Source organism: Podarcis liolepis (assembly GCF_965112155.1).
Source record: "Podarcis liolepis genome assembly, chromosome: 14".
Lineage (NCBI taxonomy): Eukaryota > Metazoa > Chordata > Lepidosauria > Squamata > Lacertidae > Podarcis > Podarcis liolepis.
In genome coordinates this window covers 11,664,609-11,683,982 of record NC_139569.1, presented here as the reverse complement: position 1 = coordinate 11,683,982, position 19,374 = coordinate 11,664,609, and the positions used below count along the sequence as shown (strand labels likewise).

Sequence of the window (19,374 nt, the reverse complement as noted above, 5' to 3'; positions counted from 1 at the left end):
AGCTTTCTTTTTTTTTTTTAAAGCATTAAATGTATTTTTTTTAAGTGTGTTTTGAGATAAAATAAATTTAGAAATGTGCATTTTGGGAGAGAAATGATTTTAAAACAAGTATTTAAATGCAATATTTCATGTGGATTTATTTTTTTTAATAGAAAATGAAGGTTAATGCGTGAATGAACACTTGCAAAAGTGGCACAGACTGGGAATCGGCTGATCTTTTCATCCCTACATATTTGAAACCAATCTCAATTGCACTTGTTCCTGAATGCTGCCTATCTTTCTTTCTTTTTTTTTATTCTGCTGCTTCGCTGAAGAGCTGAGGACAGCATGCATGGCTTCCGCTTTATCAGTAGCGTAGTGGTAAACCTCTGTTATGCAAGAGCTCATTGTGACAACCCCCACAGCCCCCAGAAAGATCCAAAATCCTATTTCATGCACCCCAAAATGCAAGCAGCTTTGATATGTATATAGGCATGCACAAACCCACACACTAAAGAGCAGCAGCACATAGCACGGTACTCCAGTTTATTAGGGTTCTCGTTATTGCAATCCTACGCATAATTTATTGGGCAAGGCTCAACTTCTGAAACAAACTGAGCTTTAACAAAATATATTCAGCCAGCTGAAATGCATCCTTAAGCTTCTAAAGAACCTTGCAAAGAGGTGTTACCATTTATACTGCTAGCATGAAGTAGGAACCCAACCCAAGAAAAGGAAAGACAGAGCCAGCCTCTGAGAGCCAGAGCGGTGTACTGGTTTGCATGTCAGATTACAACAACTAAGAAATATCAATGGGCAAGTAAGTCACTCTCTGCCTAACCTACCTCTCAGGGCTGTTGGGAGGTTAAAATGAGAGGGGGATAATCATGAACGCCATCCAGAGCAACTTTGAGAAAAGAGAGGATGGGATGTCATTTACGGCCAATGCATCGTAGCCCGAGCCATGGTGTCAGTGAAGGCTTAGATCCACATATATTTAAAGCAAGGAGCAAGGCTACCTTCCCCAATACACACCTGCACACATCATGCTGCCTATGGTGAAAGATAAAGGACAGCAGAAGATACTATGCTGCCTGAGACAAAGGGTAAGATAGTGTCTTCCTTGATAAACAAAGGACTGGCAGCTTTATCTGTCAGCACTGGCAAACGGGTCTCGTAGTTTAGCACACATGAGGGCTATAGCTGCAGGGCACACACAGTCTTCTGTCCTCCAGCACTTCATGGCTGCTCACCTGCTGCCTGAGGTGGCTGCTGCTGCCGCCTCACTCTGCCTAATGGTAGGGCCGGCCCTGTGGAAGATGTGTGTGCAGCTTGGGCTGAGAGAATCTGTAGGAGAAGCGAAAAGCAGACCAAATGGTTCCACTGAGGAGGAGGAGAGCAGAGAAAGGGAAAGAGGATAGGGAAGCAGTCATCCCACACTCACACCCAGACTGCTAAGGTTTCTCCTTTGAATTAGCAGCCAACCCACGTGGGGGTGGTCTTAGCGCAGCAGCCTGGCAAAACACTCGGTCATTTCACAGAAACAGAGACAGCGGGAGGTGAACTGGCAGAGGGGGACGTAGCAGGGGAGGCCGAGGGAGCCACGGGTTAGATTTATTTCTCAGAAGGAGGTACTGAAATAAACGCCTCTTGGCTGACTATGAATTCTCTGAATGGCAGGATTCAAAAACTCAAAGCAGCTTTCGTATTTGCATTTTTGTTCGTTTGCTTGACATGGTTCCAACATGGATATTTTATCGTTTATATCCTACCCTTCTTCTTCCAAGTCCAGAGCGGCGGTTTCGCTGTGCACAACAACCTTCTGAGGCAAATAGGTTGAGAAGTTAGTGAATTGTCCATAAGCAAGTGGGATTTTTTTTTGTTTTTTGGCACGCCCCACATCAAAGTACAGCACCCAAGCTGAGGGCCACAGAATCAGTGGCTTTGGGTCCAATATGACCACTACCAGAAGTCGATAATGTATTAGAGAACGTTGTTTGAAGGCATACATCCCTCCCACAAAGGACAACTGCCTAATTGTCACCAGCATGACAGCGTGTCCTGTTCTGTGAAAGACAGTCCTCTATCTGAAGGGTTGTCTGATCTGAGCCTAGTTTAAAGATAAAAGAGCAAAAGGATGATAATTATATTAATCTTCTTTTATCTTATAGTGTGGTGGTTTGTTTGATTTTTCTGTTATTTGTTTGTTTGATTGTATGTTTGTTTACTTGTATGTACGTCTGTTCTCTCATAAATGTATTTATTTTGAAATTAATAAAGATATATATATATTTTTTAAAAAAGAAGGAACCTTGAAGTTGCCCATCAACCGTTAGCACTGGGACTACAAATGGAGCAGGTACACGACTTGCATCATCACAGTCTTCCTCACTAGGGTGTACTGCATTTTTTATTTCAATTATAGTCATTATTTCCACATTTGCATGCCTCAATCCATATTAATTAACATATGCAACCGCACTCTCTTTTGGGGTGGTGATGCATTGCTCCTTTTTGGTTACTCAGGTGTTTCGTATTTAAATCAGAGGATGGCAGGGGCTCATTAAATTTTCTGCATCAGGGCTTAATGATGCAGCTGGTCTTGGGCACTTTGCACTTTGGCTTGGAGCAGGGTGACATTTGTTACCTCATGTCATGTTTTCAGGCAGTCCCAGGAGGAGGAGGAGGAGGAACAGAACTGGGAGACTCCAGGGTCAGCAGTGAAATGGTGTGGGTTTCAGCAGGTACCCCAGTATGCCAGTCTCTAGTGAAAATGCACAACCATTGCAACATAATCCAATTTGCCTGGAACACAACTTGAGCTGAGCATGTCCCTATGTGCCATCAACGGGTTGAAATAATAGGCTTTCTATTGGTTGGGAGTAGTGCAATAACACTTGCAGTAAGTTACCTGAACCAGTTGGGGGCGATAGACAGAAAGGCAACCTATTTTCCCCCTCACCGATTCCTTCTCTTTTAATAACTACTTGTTGGTAAATGGGATCACTTCCTCTCAGATTTCACTTGCTTCCTGCTTCTTCTCCAAGTTGGTCAGTCCAAATATGAGATAGCATGTGATGGTGTTTATTGACTCCATCTTGGCCACATGTAAAACTTATATTTAGAGAATGGCTTTGTTTGCCATGAATAATAAACCACAACTTTTCTTTTTCCTTTCAACCAGCAGTCTGACCAGACTATTTATTTCTGCACATATATATTTACCAAACTCGAACATTATTTAGTTTATGGAGCTAGAGAACAGACTACCAGATGCATTATTTCTGGTACTTACCTTCCTCTAGTGCCACCTATTGGCACATTGCAAGAGATTGCATAACTGCATACACCTGTTCTGACGAATGGTGCGCTGTGAATCTCAGAGAAGGATAAATGGGATGTCCACTTCCACACTGTAATTTAAACACTCATGCTATGCTCACCAGGAAGAGCACAACCCCGTTGTGTATGTTTTCTCAGAAGTCAGCTGTCCTGTGTTCGTTTGGGTTGATTCCCAGGTAAATATTCTTAGGTCTGAAGGCAGCAAGCCCCAATACTTTTGGGACTGCTGTTTCAACACCACGGTCCTAGGCACCCCAGCTAAGGAAGGTACATGTCCGATAATTAATTCTTTATTGACAAAAAAAGTGCATTTACAACAACTTCCATGGTGCTCCATATACTTCTCGCCTCTAGGCAGCTGCCCCCAGGTGTGTGCCCTGCTGAGCAGTTGCCGTAACAGTGGGATCATACCACCACCACCCCCAAGCTTACGTACCCTCATCTGATGGAGCATACACATGCATCTTGAGGCTCTACCTAAAGGTAAAGGTAAAGGGAGCCCTGACCGACTCTGGGGTTGCGACGCTCATCTCACTTTATTGGCCGAGGGAGCCGGCGTACAGCTTCTGGGTCATGTGGCCAGCATGACTAAGCCGCTTCTGGCTAACCAGAGCAGCGCACGGAAACGCCGTTTACCTTCCCGCCAGAGCGGTACCTATTTATCTCCTTGCACTTTGACGTGCTTTCGAACTGCTAGGTTGGCAGGAGCAGAGACCGAGCAACGGGAGCTCACCCCGTCGCGGGGATTCGAACTGCCGACCTTCTGATCGGCAAGTCCTAGGCTCTGTGGTTTAACCCACAGCGCCAGCAATTGATGCTTTTGCCCCTTCAAGCCCCACCTGGTTCTAGGATTTGGCAGGACGGGGGATGGCGGGGAGTCTACTGGCCTGTCCCTACCTGAACAGTCTCTTCCTCCACCCCTGAGACTTCCTGTGTGCCTCCCTCTGTCTCAGACCGCTCTGAACCTTCTTCCTCACCCCACCTTGACTCTTGCCTTGCAGGCAGCGCCAAACTCCATAAAACGCTGGCCCCCTCTTCTGGGTCATTCCCCAGGCCCCCTGCCTCTGCCGCAAACTTTTCAGATCCCTCCCTGTCCCTCGCTAGACCGTAGCAGAAGATCTTCCATTCCCCCTGCCCCCCTGAACCAGAGAAGCAATATTCAGCTGCTGAGTGCAAGGGAGCTCACTGCTTTGGAATGGGCTGACCTCCAGCCAGTTGTGGTACAGGGAGTTCCTTCTCAAAAGCTGACATACTTCTGGGATGGTTCCAGATCTCTCTCTCTCAAGCATGTGTATAATTTCTGCCAGGAGAAGCAGCTCTGAGCGGGGAAGCAGCCAAACAGCTTAATCCACGAGCCAGTTAAGACGGAGCATTTAGAGTTGAATTTATATAATCCAAGGGGCCTCCGCATTACCTAAATGCCATAGAGGCTGGCTAATTTGGGGAATCAGAGTTTGGCCCTAACGGATGGGTTTTATTGTTTATTTATTGTTTATCCTTGTAGATACCTCATAAGCAACCATAGCTGTTGCTAATGATTAACAAGGGTGGGCAGATGCAAAGGCCGAGTCCTGCTTAGATGGTCCACTCCTGGGGCCACCATATTTGTAGTCCTGGAGGCCTAGAGCTCTGGGCTTTGCTCTTCAAACAGAAGCCATGTGCTCTCCTGAAACCTCTGGTCTGCCCTCAGTTTAAACCTCCTACTCCCTTCTATTAATTACTTAAATTCGTATACTGCCCTTCACCCAAATATCACAGGGCGGTTCACAACGTAAAAATACAAAATGAGAACATAAAATACATAGAAGACCATAGAATGTTCAACACCACGGTCCTATTAGGAAGAACTTCCTGACAGTAAGAGCTGTTTGACAGTGGAATTTGCTGCCAAGGAGTGTGGTGGAGTCTCCTTCTTTGGAGGTCTTTAAGCAGAGGCTTGACAACCATATGTCAGGAGTGCTCTGATGGTGTTTCCTGCTTGGCAGGGGGTTGGACTCGATGGCCCTTGTGGTCTCTTCCAACTCTATGATTCTATGGTTCTATGAATGTTAATCAGCCCAAGTCCTGGTTATAGAGATACACTTTCATCTGGCACCTAATGATGTGTAATGAAGGCACCAAGCGAGCCTCCCTGGGGACAGCTTTCCACAAATGGGGAGCCATGCAGAAAAGGCCCGTTCTCGTGTTGCCACCCTCTGGACCTCTCGTGGAAGAGGCACGCAACGAAGGGCCTCAGATGGCGATCACAGGTTCCAGGTCGGTTTGGTTAGTAACCTGGTTTTTAAGGTAATTGAAAATATTAAAGGGGTGTGTGTCATTTTTTAAATAAATAAAGACAGTGGTACCTCGGGTTAAGAACTTAATTCGTTCTGGAGGTCCATTCTTAACCTGAAACTGTTCTTAACCTGAGGTACCACTTTAGCTAATGGGGCCTCCTGCTGCCGCTGCACCGCTGCTGCACAATTTCTGCTCTCATCCTGAAGCAAAGTTCTTAACCTGAGGTACTATTTCTGGGTTAGCGGAGTCTGTAACCTGAAGCGTATGTAACCTGAAGCATTTGTAACCCGAGGTACCACTGTAAAGGCGAAGACTTAAGTATGGAGTGCAATCCTATGCATGTTTACTCAGAAGTAAATCCCACTGAATTTAATGGGACTTGTGGTATGATACTGCCGTGGTACCTCGTTGTCTGCTAATCTTTCTTTCATATATACTGCAGGACTTATTCCCAGGGGTGTGTAGGATTGATGATGAAGGGGCAGGGTAAGTGGGAATTCATAACTGATCTCCTCAGAGTAGACCACTGAAATTAATGGGCAGCAGTTCATATGGGGAGAGGCAGTCCTTTAGGCCTTGCAGTCCTGAGCCTTTTAAGGCTTTATAAGCCAAAACCAGCACTTTGAATTGCATTGCATACAACCCATGATTTATTTCTGGAGACTGACCCACTCAGCACAAATTTACTCTCAAACTAGCCTCTTTGAACCCAGAGTTTTTGCTTCCTGGAAGCACAGAGACCGTCCTGCAAAGTCTTCTGATCTTATCATTTAATAGAAAACTAGATAAAAGTTCTAAATGGAGGGGGTGGGAATGTTCCAACTTTATATTTTATAAATATCATTTTTACTTGGGTGTCATTAGGAGACAGCAGTTGGAGGGCGACTTTGTGTGGCTCTGAAAACTTGCTATATTGTCTAAGACCCGATGTACATTCCTTTGGGATATAAATATCAATTTGATTAGCTAGCAGGTCTTGTCAGCTACAGTATCTTATCCCCTGGGGCATTTGAGCAATGACGTGGTCCCAGGACTTCTGTAAAAGGCTTGGGGGGTCTTAACTAAAGCCTATATAAGACAAGGTCTCTGCCCAGGCAAATACCCTAAGAGAAGAGCTCTCCTTAGATCTTAGATCTTTCTGTCCCCTTTTCTTCTCTCAGCTTTGGGAAACATCCACAAGGTGAGTTTAGCTTTTCAGCCTAGAGATTTTTTTCCCTGCGATTTTTTATTATTTTTGCAGCCATTGGCAACAACCAAGCCATTAAAAAAATAGCCACCTGCATGGAAACTTATCAAGATTCTCAGACCAAAGAAGCTGTCAAGCAATGAGAGGTTTATTCTTATTATTCTTATTACCACAAATTTTTTTTTGCTTGTTTTTGGCGTTTGTGCAAACTGGGGGGGGGGGGACAATGATCAGAGAAGAGCAAATTAATCTCCTTCGTGACCATCCTGATGGGGGGAAAAACACAACCTGAGTGGACAACAGAATTTTGTTTAAAAAATAAAAATTTATTTTTTTGACGAAGGAACTCTGCTCGCTGGTTTTGAATGGCAGCGCCTTTGCCTTGGACTGTAATCATTGCTTTTGCTGCTGCTGCTGCTGCTATATCCTAGCGATACAAGGAGAGCTCATGCCGCTACCCCATCTGGTGGCTGAAGAACAACTTGAGCTCTGGCAGCTAGAGCCGACTCCTCTTGAGACCTCCTGCACCTAGTTACCTCTGCTTGAAAATGCTATTCGGATCTCTCTCTGAAACCCTGGATGGCTGCTGCCAGCCAGGGTAGACAATGCTGAGCTACAAAGGCCCGTGGTCTGGCTCAGTTTAAGGCAGCCTCCCATGTCCCTATGGCCCTCATAACTTTCCTTTCTGTCTTTAACCTCAGCTAACCATTTCTCCCTCCTCCCCCTATAGCTTTGATAATGGCTTTCGCTGGTATCCTGTCTGATGCGGACATTGAAGCTGCCCTGAAAAGCTGCCAAGGTAATTTCTATCCCTACCCTCAGGCAAACAATATATTTTAAAGAAATCTGTAACTTTCTCCCTGCTCTTCCATTCTCCATTCCTGGACTTGATTGTGCAGCGCTAGTGGAAAAAAACAGACACTTTTCTAAAATACGCTTTCCTAAAAATGCAAAGCAAAACAAACAATCCTTCCCAAAAAGTTTTTTTTCTCTTCAAAGCAGACAAAATAACTTAACCAGCTAGCCAAGCCACAACGTTGTGTAAATTAGAAATTGCGTGTCTATGAACTGAACGAATTCTATCCAAAATAATTTCGGCAGTGAGCTTGTCACGACCACTAACTGAGTTGTCTGCACCTCATAAAGAAGACAGACTTAAGACAGACAGAGATGTAGAATATTTAAATAAACAAAAAACAAACAATCCCTGTTTCTAAAAGTGTACATCTGGCTTTTCAGTTAGATACTTGTACTACAGGAGATGGCAGATCACACAGGCAAAGAAGCTTATACAAAACTAGGTTAGCCCTGGGTGGGGATGATTTTTTTGAAATATGGGGCTGTATCCAATGTGATTAATATCTGTTATATCAAATTCACAGTCTGCCTTCTTTGTGTATATTAACTACCACAAAGAGGAGGTGTGTCCTCTGCTTCCCCCAACATTCATATTATATGTAATTGGTTAAAATTTGTGCTAACCCTGAACGACAACTGTGATAACACTATTTGTAATAATTGCAGATACCAAAAAAATGGTTGTTATTGCTTGTGCTTAGTGGGCAATATAATAATAATAATAATAATAATAATAATAATAATAATAATAATAATAATAATAATGGGCTATAAGAGCAATACAAACAACGGATGTATTACTGTATAGCTACCCTCTTTGCTGCTATTGTCTGGAATCTTAATAGAAAAAAACCCCTGATTTCAAAGGCCCAATGTGTTATTTGTGGGCATACCTGTGGGAGAATGGTGGGTGCCGCTCAAAAATGATTCGGAAGTTTTGCAGAAAAATCAGCAAAGCAGCCTTCTTTTTCTTTTGGTTTCTGTTGGGTGAGCAAAGGGAAATTCCAGAGCTGGGAGCAAATAGCCTCTTGAAACTCCCAACCTTGTTTGCCTGCAGAGAAATTACAGGAACAATTTCACCAAAATTCTCGGGGTTGGAGGGGGTAGAAATTTTCTAACAATTTCTAGCAGCTGGAGTAGCACAAGTTCCTTCCCCACCCCACCCCGCAAGGGATTTTCCCCACTCCATTAAGCGGCAACCACAACTGTGCCAGTAGCTTGACACCCTCCTCCTCCTGAAAATTGCCTGGACGTGGTGTCATTTCAGGCCAGTGCCAAAGGCTACTTCAGACAACAGAGTTTATGATCTTCCTGTATGTACCTGATATGTATATCTGTCTGGAAACCACAGCAACGTGTGTATGTGCAAGACCAACATGTTGAGTTGGGATAGAAAGATCTATCAGTTTAAGTTCTCTCTGTTTCTCATTTACCCAGCCTTAAATTTAGTTCTCCACATTTTGCAACAAGCTAAATATTTTTTAAAAAATAATAATAATAATCCTGATTAAAATTTAACAGCATTTATGTGCAAATTTCTCTGACCAAACATTTTTATATGTAGCTTTGACTAATGTACACATTATTTGCAAGCAGCTCCCCCTAATATAATGCATTTTTTAATGTTATTTCCACTGATATATTCGGGGGGTTTTGCACACTTCCTTCTAATTTATGCAGTTTTTTGCTAACACTGGTTGGATAACTGCATTGCAAAATTCGAATAAGTGTGAATTTCGAAGGATAGCTGCGTTTCGGTTCACATATCGCTTCGGAAAGTGTGGATTTGATAAATTCGGCTTTAAATGCCCATAGAATCGGATTTCACCTTCACCCCTAGTGCCGAGCCTCTCAGAGAGAATATTCCCTATGCTATAATTGAACTCTGCAATCTTAGCATGATTTAGAGCCAGAGTCGTCAAACTTTTCAGACCCTGGGCCAATAGTGCAGTTAGGTAATTTTAGACTCCGGGTTCAGTGACCTTATGGGGAGGGAGGGCACTTGTTGGATGACAGCATCTGCTACTTCACCAGCCCGGCTGTGTTTGGGGCTTTTCTGGCTCATTTTGCATAGTGGGACCCCAGACCTTTGCCCCAAAGTCTTGGCCTGACAGCTCCTCTACCTGGTGGGACTCACCTTATCTCCAACTTGCAACATGGCATTCACTTCTATTTGTTTTGATCTTCTTTAAATATATATATATATTTATATTTATGCATGCAAACAGAACATTTTTTAACCGCCTCCATTGCGGGGCATGATCTGCTTGTTGGTGCCAAACCATTCGCTGAAGATGATGATGGGCATTTCCTGATTCCTAAAGGAAGTTCTATGATTGTCCTTTTTTAGACCTACCCAGCCTGGTTTCGAAAACAAGACCAACTTGTGGGTCTCAGGGCTCCTTTTGGACTGATAATTCCCAGCTGCTGAAACCCAACGTGCACAGCTGAAACTATGTGAATTTCAAGTTGCAAATTGCTTTGCATTTTTGTACCAGTGCACATCCAACTTAAAATGCAACTCTTATTTACTGTGCCTTTTTGAGAGGCATGGTAATTTGATTTGCCCTGGACCCTTTATTGAGTCCTATAATTGATTCAAGCAGAATTGCTACCCCAAAGGCAAACTTCCCTGAAAACATATGGTAGGATGGAAGGCTAAATATGACATTTTTTGGGAGACAAGTTGTCCTCATTCATGTACAATGGTCAGGGGGGGGGGGAATCTATTTCCTTTAACTTCTCCCCTCCTTTTTCTTCCAATTTTTCACCATCTCTTTTCATTTTTCTGCTTCAAAAGCTCCCGATTCCTTCACTTACAAAACCTTCTTTGAGAAAACGGGTCTAAGCAAAAAATCTAAGGAAGAACTGGGGAAAGTATTTGGAGTCCTTGACCAGGACAAGAGTGGATTCATTGAGAGAGAAGAACTGCAGTGAGTAGAAGGGGAAGAAATGCCTTTCCCAGAGACAATTTTCAGTTTTACAATCGCTAGTTAACCTGCATGCCATTGGGTCAGATCCAAATATGCCCCCTTGTGCAGAAGGCATCTTATGTTCATGATGAAAGGTGCGCTCCACTTATGGACAAACTATTTCATACCTGACACTAGATCCAAAATGAAACTAGATCCAAAGAAGTTGATTTGCTGGTTCAACAACTTGTGCAACCTTTTACACAATCAGAAACAGAAGAACAGTTATAGAGCCTTCCAGTAATAGCATAGCACAAATTATTAAGCACATACAGAACAGCACTGGTGACTAGGTAAATGTAAAGGTAAAGGACCCCTGGACGGTTAAGTCCAGTCAAAGGTGACTATGGGGTTGCGGTGCTCATCTTGCTTTCAGGCCGAGGGAGACAGTGTTTGTCTGCAGACAGCTTTCCAGGTCATGTGGCCAGCATGACTAAACCACTTCTGGCACAACAGGACACTGTGATGAGTGTCAGAGTGCATGGAAACACAGTTTACTTTCCCACCGCAGCAGTACCTACTTACTGTATTTTTTGCACCATAACACTCACTTTTTTCCTCCTAGAAAGTAAGGGGAAATGTCTGTGCGTGTTATGGAGGAAATGCCTATGGGTGGCATGCCTACGGATTTTCCTCCTCTAAAAACTACGTGCGTGTTATGGTTGGGTGCGTGTTATAGAGCGAAAAATACGGTATTTATCTACTTGCACTGGTATGCTTTCGAACTGCTAGGTCAGCAGGAGCTAGCACAGAGCAATAGGAGCTCACCTCACCACACAGATTCGAACTGCCAAACATCCGATCAGCAAGCCCAAGAGGCTCAGTGGTTTAGACCACAGCACCACCTGTGTCCCTGTAGCATTGGTGACTATTGCCCTTTCATTCACAGTTCTCCGAAACCAACCCATTGAGCATAAATGTTCCTCAAAGTGGAGATGTATGCAAATAGTTCAGACAAGTCTCTCTCTCTCTCTCTCTCTCTCTCTCTCTCTCTCTCTCTCTCTCTCACACACACACACACACACACACAAATAATACTTTAGGCACAAAGTTAAGTACTTTTAGCCCAAGTTAAGTACTTTTAAGTTTAATTGATATCAGTTGAAAAAGTACGAGTCACATAAATACACTGTTTGGGATATGCATGTTTTAAATAAATAGTAAATATATGTTTACACCTTTCCCACTAAAATAAGGATGCTTCGAAGTGCTTGATTCTGTCTGCACTGTTCCCTTAGCATTTGAAAACACTCCATCGTTAGTGATCAGAGTGCTACATATGCATTATTTCAGCACTGTATTATTCCTATACTGTAATATGGAAGGTGGTGATGGGTGGTATTCAGTGCTAGGCCTACTCAGAGTAGACCCATTGAAGTTCATGGACATGATTAGCTTAGAGTCATTAATTTCAGTGGGTCTGTTCTACGTGGGGCTTAGCTGAACACAACAACAATAACATTGCCATAAAAACTGTTATTATTAACTATTGCACTCATCCTGAATGCAGAATTTATGTATATATATTCTAACCACTTAGTCATTTCTTGAAGTATAAACTGGTATACATGTTAAATACATACATACATACATACATACATACATACATACATATATACATACATACAATTAACGACAAAGGTGCAAAGGCTCATGCATTGCCTGCAGATATTCAGCACCAAAGCTAAGACTTGAACTAGGGTTTTTCCATAGGGTGGTCATCACATGTCTTAGAGAACAGTCCTCTGGTTGAAAGGCTGTCTGGTTTAAAGATAACGAACCCTCCGAAGGGAGAGCAGGAGGGGACTTGAAGTTGTCCATCAACAGTTAGCAGCATCTGGAAAGCAGACAGAGCAGACAAACACCTGCTCCTGATGTGTCTTCCCCACTAGGGTGAGATCTACTGCATTTTTATTACAATTATCCTAAAGCTACACCTATACATATAAAGAAGCAAATGCAAATTTTATGCTGATCAGTGCCCTCTTTTCTGGTAATGCCATTTCCTCTCTCTTTTTTGGGCCACTTTCAGAGCTTTCCGAATATAAGACCCCAGGTGTAACTTAAGCCCCCAGTGGCACCTTTGCCACATTCCATACGGATTACGGAACCATATTCAGGGCTCAGAGGTTAAGAAACGTAGCAGAACAAAGAGGCCGACCCAACAGTAGCTGTTTTTGCATTCCTTAGTACAGTATCAGCTTCACCTACCTCTCCCATCAAATTAAAGCGCAGGGGCTGCGGAGAATACAGGGGAATGGAAATGCAGCACTTTGAAGCACAGCAAGCGTGTGGAATTTGTTTTGCATTTCACCTAGATTGGCAGCCCAAGTGGCAGAATGCAGAAGACATCTCAATGGCCTATGAAAGCTTGAATAATAAGAATGTTTTGGTTGGCGGGACGATTGGATGGTGGGTGACTTTTTGGCATGTGAAAGAATTTGGGGGGGCGCAAGCAGTAACTTATATGAAAGGGGTATTGGAGGTGCAGGAATGCCAGAGGTTAACAAATTATTATGACTATTACAAATATATTTCTTCCTGCCCTGTGGCTTTTCTTGACAAGAGGGGAGGCTTTGCATAGGCTTTTTTTCCCAGCAGAAAGGAATGCTTCATGGCGAATGTTGATAAAACCACACTGTAGCCTCACTGTAGCTTGCTAACCTATCACTCATCAATCAATTCTTCTCTGACAGAAATTTCATGCAGAATTTCAAACCAGGCGCCAGAGTGTTGACTGACAAGGAGACCAATGCTTTCCTGGCAGCAGGTGACACCGATGGAGATGGCAAAATTGGAGTGGAAGGTGGGGATAAATTAGCGGAATGCTTACCTATTAATTCACCTGGATCTGACATGTATGCCTTGCTTGTCCTGTTATCCTTAATATAATAGGGATAGGGAGTTTATGACAATGAACAAATTAAAAGTGATCAGGGCTTCTGGAATTTTCTTCCGAGACAAACTAAAATCCAAAAACAGAAAGTTCAGGTTCTATGATTCTATCTTGCAAATTGCCCAGAATTTGATTCTTGTTCCTTGTAAATATGATGTACTTCTTTGGTAAAATGCAAAGGAGGGGAGCAGGGGTCTCTAACCTTCCCCTCTTCCCGGCCCTCAATCTAGAGTTTCCCTTGAAGAAGGGAGCTCAAACTGAACAAAATAGAAGTTCCCTCCCCAGTGTAAATGGCATGTGGGGAGGGGTCCAGACTGGGAACACAGATTGGTAGCGCAGTGGGGAGAAAGGGTTTGGTGGCTCACACTGGCAAAGTGTGGTAAAACATACATACAATAAAAAACCTGTCAGTTAATGGTAGAGAGGTGTATTTATAGCACCATACATTTAAAGCACACACCCCTCCCTCCCCCGAATTTAGGAAACTGTAGTTTGCTAAGGGTGTGGGGAATTGTAGCTCTCTGAGGCAGTGGCGTAGCGTGGGGGGTGCCAGGGGTGCCGGCCGCACCGGGCGCAACATTTGGGGGGGCGCGTTTGGCCGGCCCTCCTCGAGGAAGCAGGAACCCCACTGTCCTCGGACCTCCTCCGAAGCCTGGCGGTGGGGCGGAGAGACCTTCTCCCCGCGCCAGCCTTCGGAAGGCCATCCTGAAGACTTGTGGTGGGAGCATTGGCGTAGCGTGGGGGGGTGCAGAGGGGCCTGCTGCACCTGGCGCAACATCTGGGGGCGCGCGGAAGAGACTCGAGTGCTAAAATCCACGGGTTAGGGGGCGCAAATTACTTGCCTTGCCCCGGGTTAGGGGGCGCAAATAACTTGCCTTGCCCCGGGTGCTGAGAACCCACGCTACGCCACTGCTCTGAGGGGTAAACTACAGTTCCCATGATTCTTTGAGGGGCGCTTAAAATGTATGGTGTGTATGCAACCGTTGAATTCAGTCTCTGGCAGAAGTCTCTGTGTGACATCATTAGAGAGAATTAGTATGGATTCTGAAAAGAAAAATAAAGCTGTCTAGTTTTCTCAACAGCAAAATAATTAAATCTGGGTTTTGTTTTTGCTTTTCTAGAGTTCCAAGCACTGGTTGCAAGCAAGTGATCAAGTGGAAGACCAAGCTATTGTATTGTAAAACACTATTTCTTATTGCAAATCTACTATTTATTTATACATTTTATACAGTTAAATGGCATTGACAGTTGCCAATATATTGTTTCTTATTGTTAGAGGACTTTGTTAAACTCCCAATGCGCTGTTTGATCTTTCTTATTGTCTGGTGTCACAAATTCGTAGTTAAAGGAGGTCTGCATCAAACAGAGACAAAGTTGGAATCTAAGGAGAAGAACTTCGAACTTTTATGTTTCACTTGCAGTAGGCGCTACTAGGAACACTCAATAAATGTGAGATTTTAAAGAGATCTCTGGATCAAAAGTTAACCAACATCAATCTTCCTTCCAATCAAGGTATATGAAATGACAATGGGAGAATCATGTTGATTTTTGTTTAGGTTTAAACAAAAATGTTTAAAGAGAATGTTTAAACTGGTCCTTGCCTTAACACAACCAGCTTCATTAAATGCCTTGCTGTAGTTAACTCTGGTGGAATTGTTCATTTGTACATATAAAGAGACTTCATCATTCACAAATTAGGGAATCGTTCTTTACTTGTTTAACTTATGTTGTTAAGTTTCCCCTCTTTCTTTTGTACATTGCGAATGTAAAAAAAAACAGCAACACAACATGTTAGCTTTGTTATGCTTTGGAAGCATTTGTTTTTAGCTGATGGTGTGGATATGGGAAGATGGAAAGCTGAGTGGGGAAGGGAGCCAGAATGGAACTGGCAAGCCCAGCATGGAAATAGCACTCAATAACACACACCAGCAAACATATACTGCATTTTCCTGGACCCAGAGACAAGGCCTCCTTCTGACATGGAGTCACAGAGCAATATAAGGAAGGCAGGAATTATGTGTTGATAAAAGGCAAAGGCAGAAGACTTGTTGATCTTTCTGGATGATGGCAGAGAAGGAACTAGGTGTGGATAACTCATTTCTTCTCTTTGACAAAGGAGCCCCTGGAGTGGGAGACATATAATAATGGTTGCAAACTAGATGTTTAGACCTCCCACAGCATGGTCAGCTATGGAAGTGCTAGGACAAATTTGAGGGTCAGTTCTGCCTGCTTGGATTCTGCCCTCAAAGCTGCTCTGACCTGACAAACAACTCCAGCAATTCCTTTTGATAAAGAGAAATAGGGGTGGTTGGCTTTTGCTGCTCAACTCCCCCAAGGGACTGGTTCCCCTAAGTCCATGATCGGTCAGAGAGGAGTGGACTGGGGCAGAGTGCTGTGAAAGCAAGGCAGATCTTTATTTTTCTGTTGCAAAAGAGTTCCCTCCCCTCCTTGCAAGGAGGCAAGAGAGACCAAAAACTAAGGAGAAACGTCTTTTTTAAGGGTTTGCATTTCAGCGTGGAGAAGTCAGAAATTACATCACACATAAGGTGAGGTTAATGTGGCTCAGGCTGGCCAAGGTGTGATATTCCTGAGGATTTAGCAAGTTTTACATAGTTCCAGACACAGTTTGCAAAAAACATTAGCATTTGATAAGGCAATCAGGATGCAGGTCAGACACCCCTCAGTGCAGAACATCTGGGCAAACTGATGATCAATACAAAGGAGGTTCATAGCTATAGGAGAGGAATCCCTTCAGGAACTTCCCCTGACTGCTATCTGCCTACCTGTTCTCAGGCAAGGGGGATTAAGGAGGCAGTGGAAATATTGAGATTCTTTAGGAGAGCCAAGATGGCTTTTGGATTGCTTTCCTGTACCATTTTAGACATGTGGTTTATATACTTAGGTATGTGTGCAATTATCAACATTTAAGGTATATTTGAGACCTTAGAATTCCTATAACACTTTGAAGTGGCAATATTCTTAAGGATGTCAGAGAAGCCACCCAAGGAACAAAGGAATGACGTTTATATTGAAACAGACCATAGGTCTCCCAGGGTCAATATAGTCTATATCAGGGTTGGGGGATTTCCAGTTCATGCTCCAACCAATGCTATGTGGCTCCCAACCACCTCCCCTCAAATGGGGGGGGGGGAGGACCCTGGCAGTGTTTGTGCATGTGGGAAGGATGGAGATTCTTCATCCCTGGTCCACAACAACTGCTGTCTGTTCTGTGTTTCAAGCCTTTCACAGGCTGGAGAATTGAACCCGCGATCTTCCCACATGCAAAGCATCTACTCTACAATTGAGCCACAGCCCTTGTGTACTTCAGAGTACGCAGGTGATGCGTATGGCTCAGCTGCAAACGGCCATAAGAGTTTTTTGGCTTTGGCACCTTTGCAGTTTGGGATGCAACAAGATCAGCGAATTGCAAGGGGGCGAGAGAATTGTGTGACGTTAAGACTGATGGACAGGGATCGTGCCTATGTGGTCGCTTATTTGTTTAAGTTCATTTAAAATCAACAAAAATCAAGACAGGCTTAATTTCATTATGTGTAGTAGTAGCTCAGCACAGAAATAAAAAATTGTACGGAGAAAGAATGACCTAGAAAGAATCGACCACTTGATGGCACTCTTGTTTTGCTCACAACCAAATGTTTGTACCTGGTTCAGAATACCAGGGTAAGGCAGGGTTATTTCCACAAGCCTGTCTTCATTGCATCACTCAACTCTGGCAAGTGCCCACAATAAAGAGAGCTCAACGCAAGGAATCCAGGGTATTGCTCAATTACTCTGCCCTAGGAGGACAAGTTCAAAAAGGCCCAGGGAGATAAGTTGGCACATCCCAACCCTGAACTGACAGAGAAGCTACTTTCTCTCCAGAACTACCTTACCAAGTGGCGGTTGCTTAGAGCTGATCAATAGTAGCAGCCCCACAACTTAGTCTGCCCCTGCTGTAATCTATAATTTGCTCTTCCAGGTTATATATCCACTGCCACCACATGTGTAATTGAGTAGCGACAGGTTGAAATTAAGAGATAGCAACAACAAAAAGCCAAACCACTATACAGTGGTACTTCGGGTTACTGATGCTTCAGGTTACAGACTCCTCTCACCCAGAAATAATACCTCGGGTTAAGAACTTTACCTCAGGATGAGAACAGAAATTGCGTGGCGGCAGTGGGAGGCCCCATTAGCTAAAGTGATACCTCAGGTTAAGAACAGTTTCAGGTTAAGAACGGACCTCCGGAACGAATTAAGTTCATAACCTGAGGTACCACTGTAATTCATGTCGACTGGTTCTTAACCTCATCAGTACTGGATCCAGCCTTCTGGGGGCAAAGGAAAGATGTTCAGAAGGCGGCCCCACATCTCTGTGATTCTATTTATCTCAAGAGAAAGACAATGAAGTGGTGTGCCTTTGGGGAAGAATAATACAGTACTTGCTGTGTCAGCAAGGGGTGGGGAAATCAGCAGGGCCAAAAGGCTCCAGAGGTCAATCGATGGCCCCTTGCCGGGTTTGTGGGCCTTGGCAAGGGCCTAATGGTGCCAATTGCTGACACCAGCTGCGACCCGAGTGCGCTTTCAAGAATAATCCCTGACTCTGCTCCAATAGTTAATGCTGTTTTGCATTTTCTGCTTTTTCACCTTCTGAAGGTCCAGCAAAATGCAGGAAGTATTCCTACCTTAGTTATTACACTGGTGGAAAAGGGGGTGCTTTTCTGTGTGCCTGAGGAAGAGGAAGGGGGTGTTTTCAAGTGTGCATGCGCTAGAGTGGTGGCAAGCGCTGAAGAAATGGTAGCGTTTTCCTCAGTGGAGGAGAAAACTCAGGAGCAGCTTGAGGCTTGTGCGCACGTTATGTTTGTCTTTATTTTGCCAGCAGAAGAAATCTATAGAGCTTAAAGCAGGCAGAGGCAAACCCGGCCCTCCAGATGTTTTGAGACTACAATTCCCATCATCCCTGGCCATTGGTCCTGTTAGTTAGGGATGATGGGAGTTGTAGTCCCAAAACATCTGGAGGGCCAAGTTTGCCTATGCCTGGCTTAAAGCTTCACTAGTAGCATCAAAAGCATTTCAGTAAGTCACAGTCTCTATGCTTGCTCTATGCTTATAATATAGATATTATGGGAAACTTAATTATGTTCAAAAGAAACTTTAAAAGGGTTGTTTTTCATTCAACTAGCATATAAATTTTATGAAGTAAGTAAGTAAATAAGTAAGTAAGTAAGTAAAAAAGGTGAAAATCACTACAATACCCATTCAAAAGGAGGAAGAGTGTAGTCTATGCAAATTTTACAGTCGAGATGGCAGCAAAATGAACACATCGAGGCGGACTTTGATTCAAACCACTGAGGTCCAGCGCCGAGGGCCTTCTGGAGGTTCCCTCACTGCGAGAAGTGAGGTTACAGGGAACCAAGCAGAAGGCCTTCTCGGTGGTGGCACCTGCCCTGTGGAACACCCTCCCATCAGATGTCAGGGAAATAAACAACTATCTGACTTTTAGAAGACATCTGAAGGCAGCCCTGTTCAGGGAAGTTTTTAATATTTGATGTTTTGTTCTGTCTTTAGTGTTCTGTTGGGAGCCGCCCAGAGTGACTGGGGAAACCCAGTCAGATGGGTGGGGTATAAATAATAAAATTGTTGTTGCTGCTGCTGCTGCTACTGGTGGTGGTTTGTGTGTTGCTGTTGCTCTTTCCACTGATCCACTTGAGGCTGCAGGAAAAAAGGAAAAGTGAGGCTGCATTGGTTTCTAGGTCCTAAACATGTCTGGACCCCCAAGGCAGGCCATTGGTTCCTCCTTACCTGGGACGGTACTGGAACAACTAATAAACTATTAACAACCACTGTGCCAAAGAACAACCACCAAC

The 19,374-nt window shown here is 43.8% G+C and overlaps 1 protein-coding gene across 1 annotated transcript; it reads left to right on the top strand.

The window, feature by feature from the left end:
* Positions 1-6,604: 6,604 nt before the first annotated feature.
* Positions 6,605-15,152, top strand: LOC310693174 (parvalbumin beta-like). Its single transcript, XM_083474895.1, has 5 exons — positions 6,605-6,778; positions 7,515-7,583; positions 10,443-10,575; positions 13,311-13,420; positions 14,632-15,152. The coding sequence occupies exons 2-5, from the start codon at positions 7,523-7,525 to the stop codon at positions 14,658-14,660; spliced, it is 333 nt and encodes a 110-aa protein (XP_083331021.1). The 5' UTR covers positions 6,605-6,778; positions 7,515-7,522; the 3' UTR covers positions 14,661-15,152.
* The last annotated feature ends 4,222 nt before the right edge of the window (positions 15,153-19,374 follow it).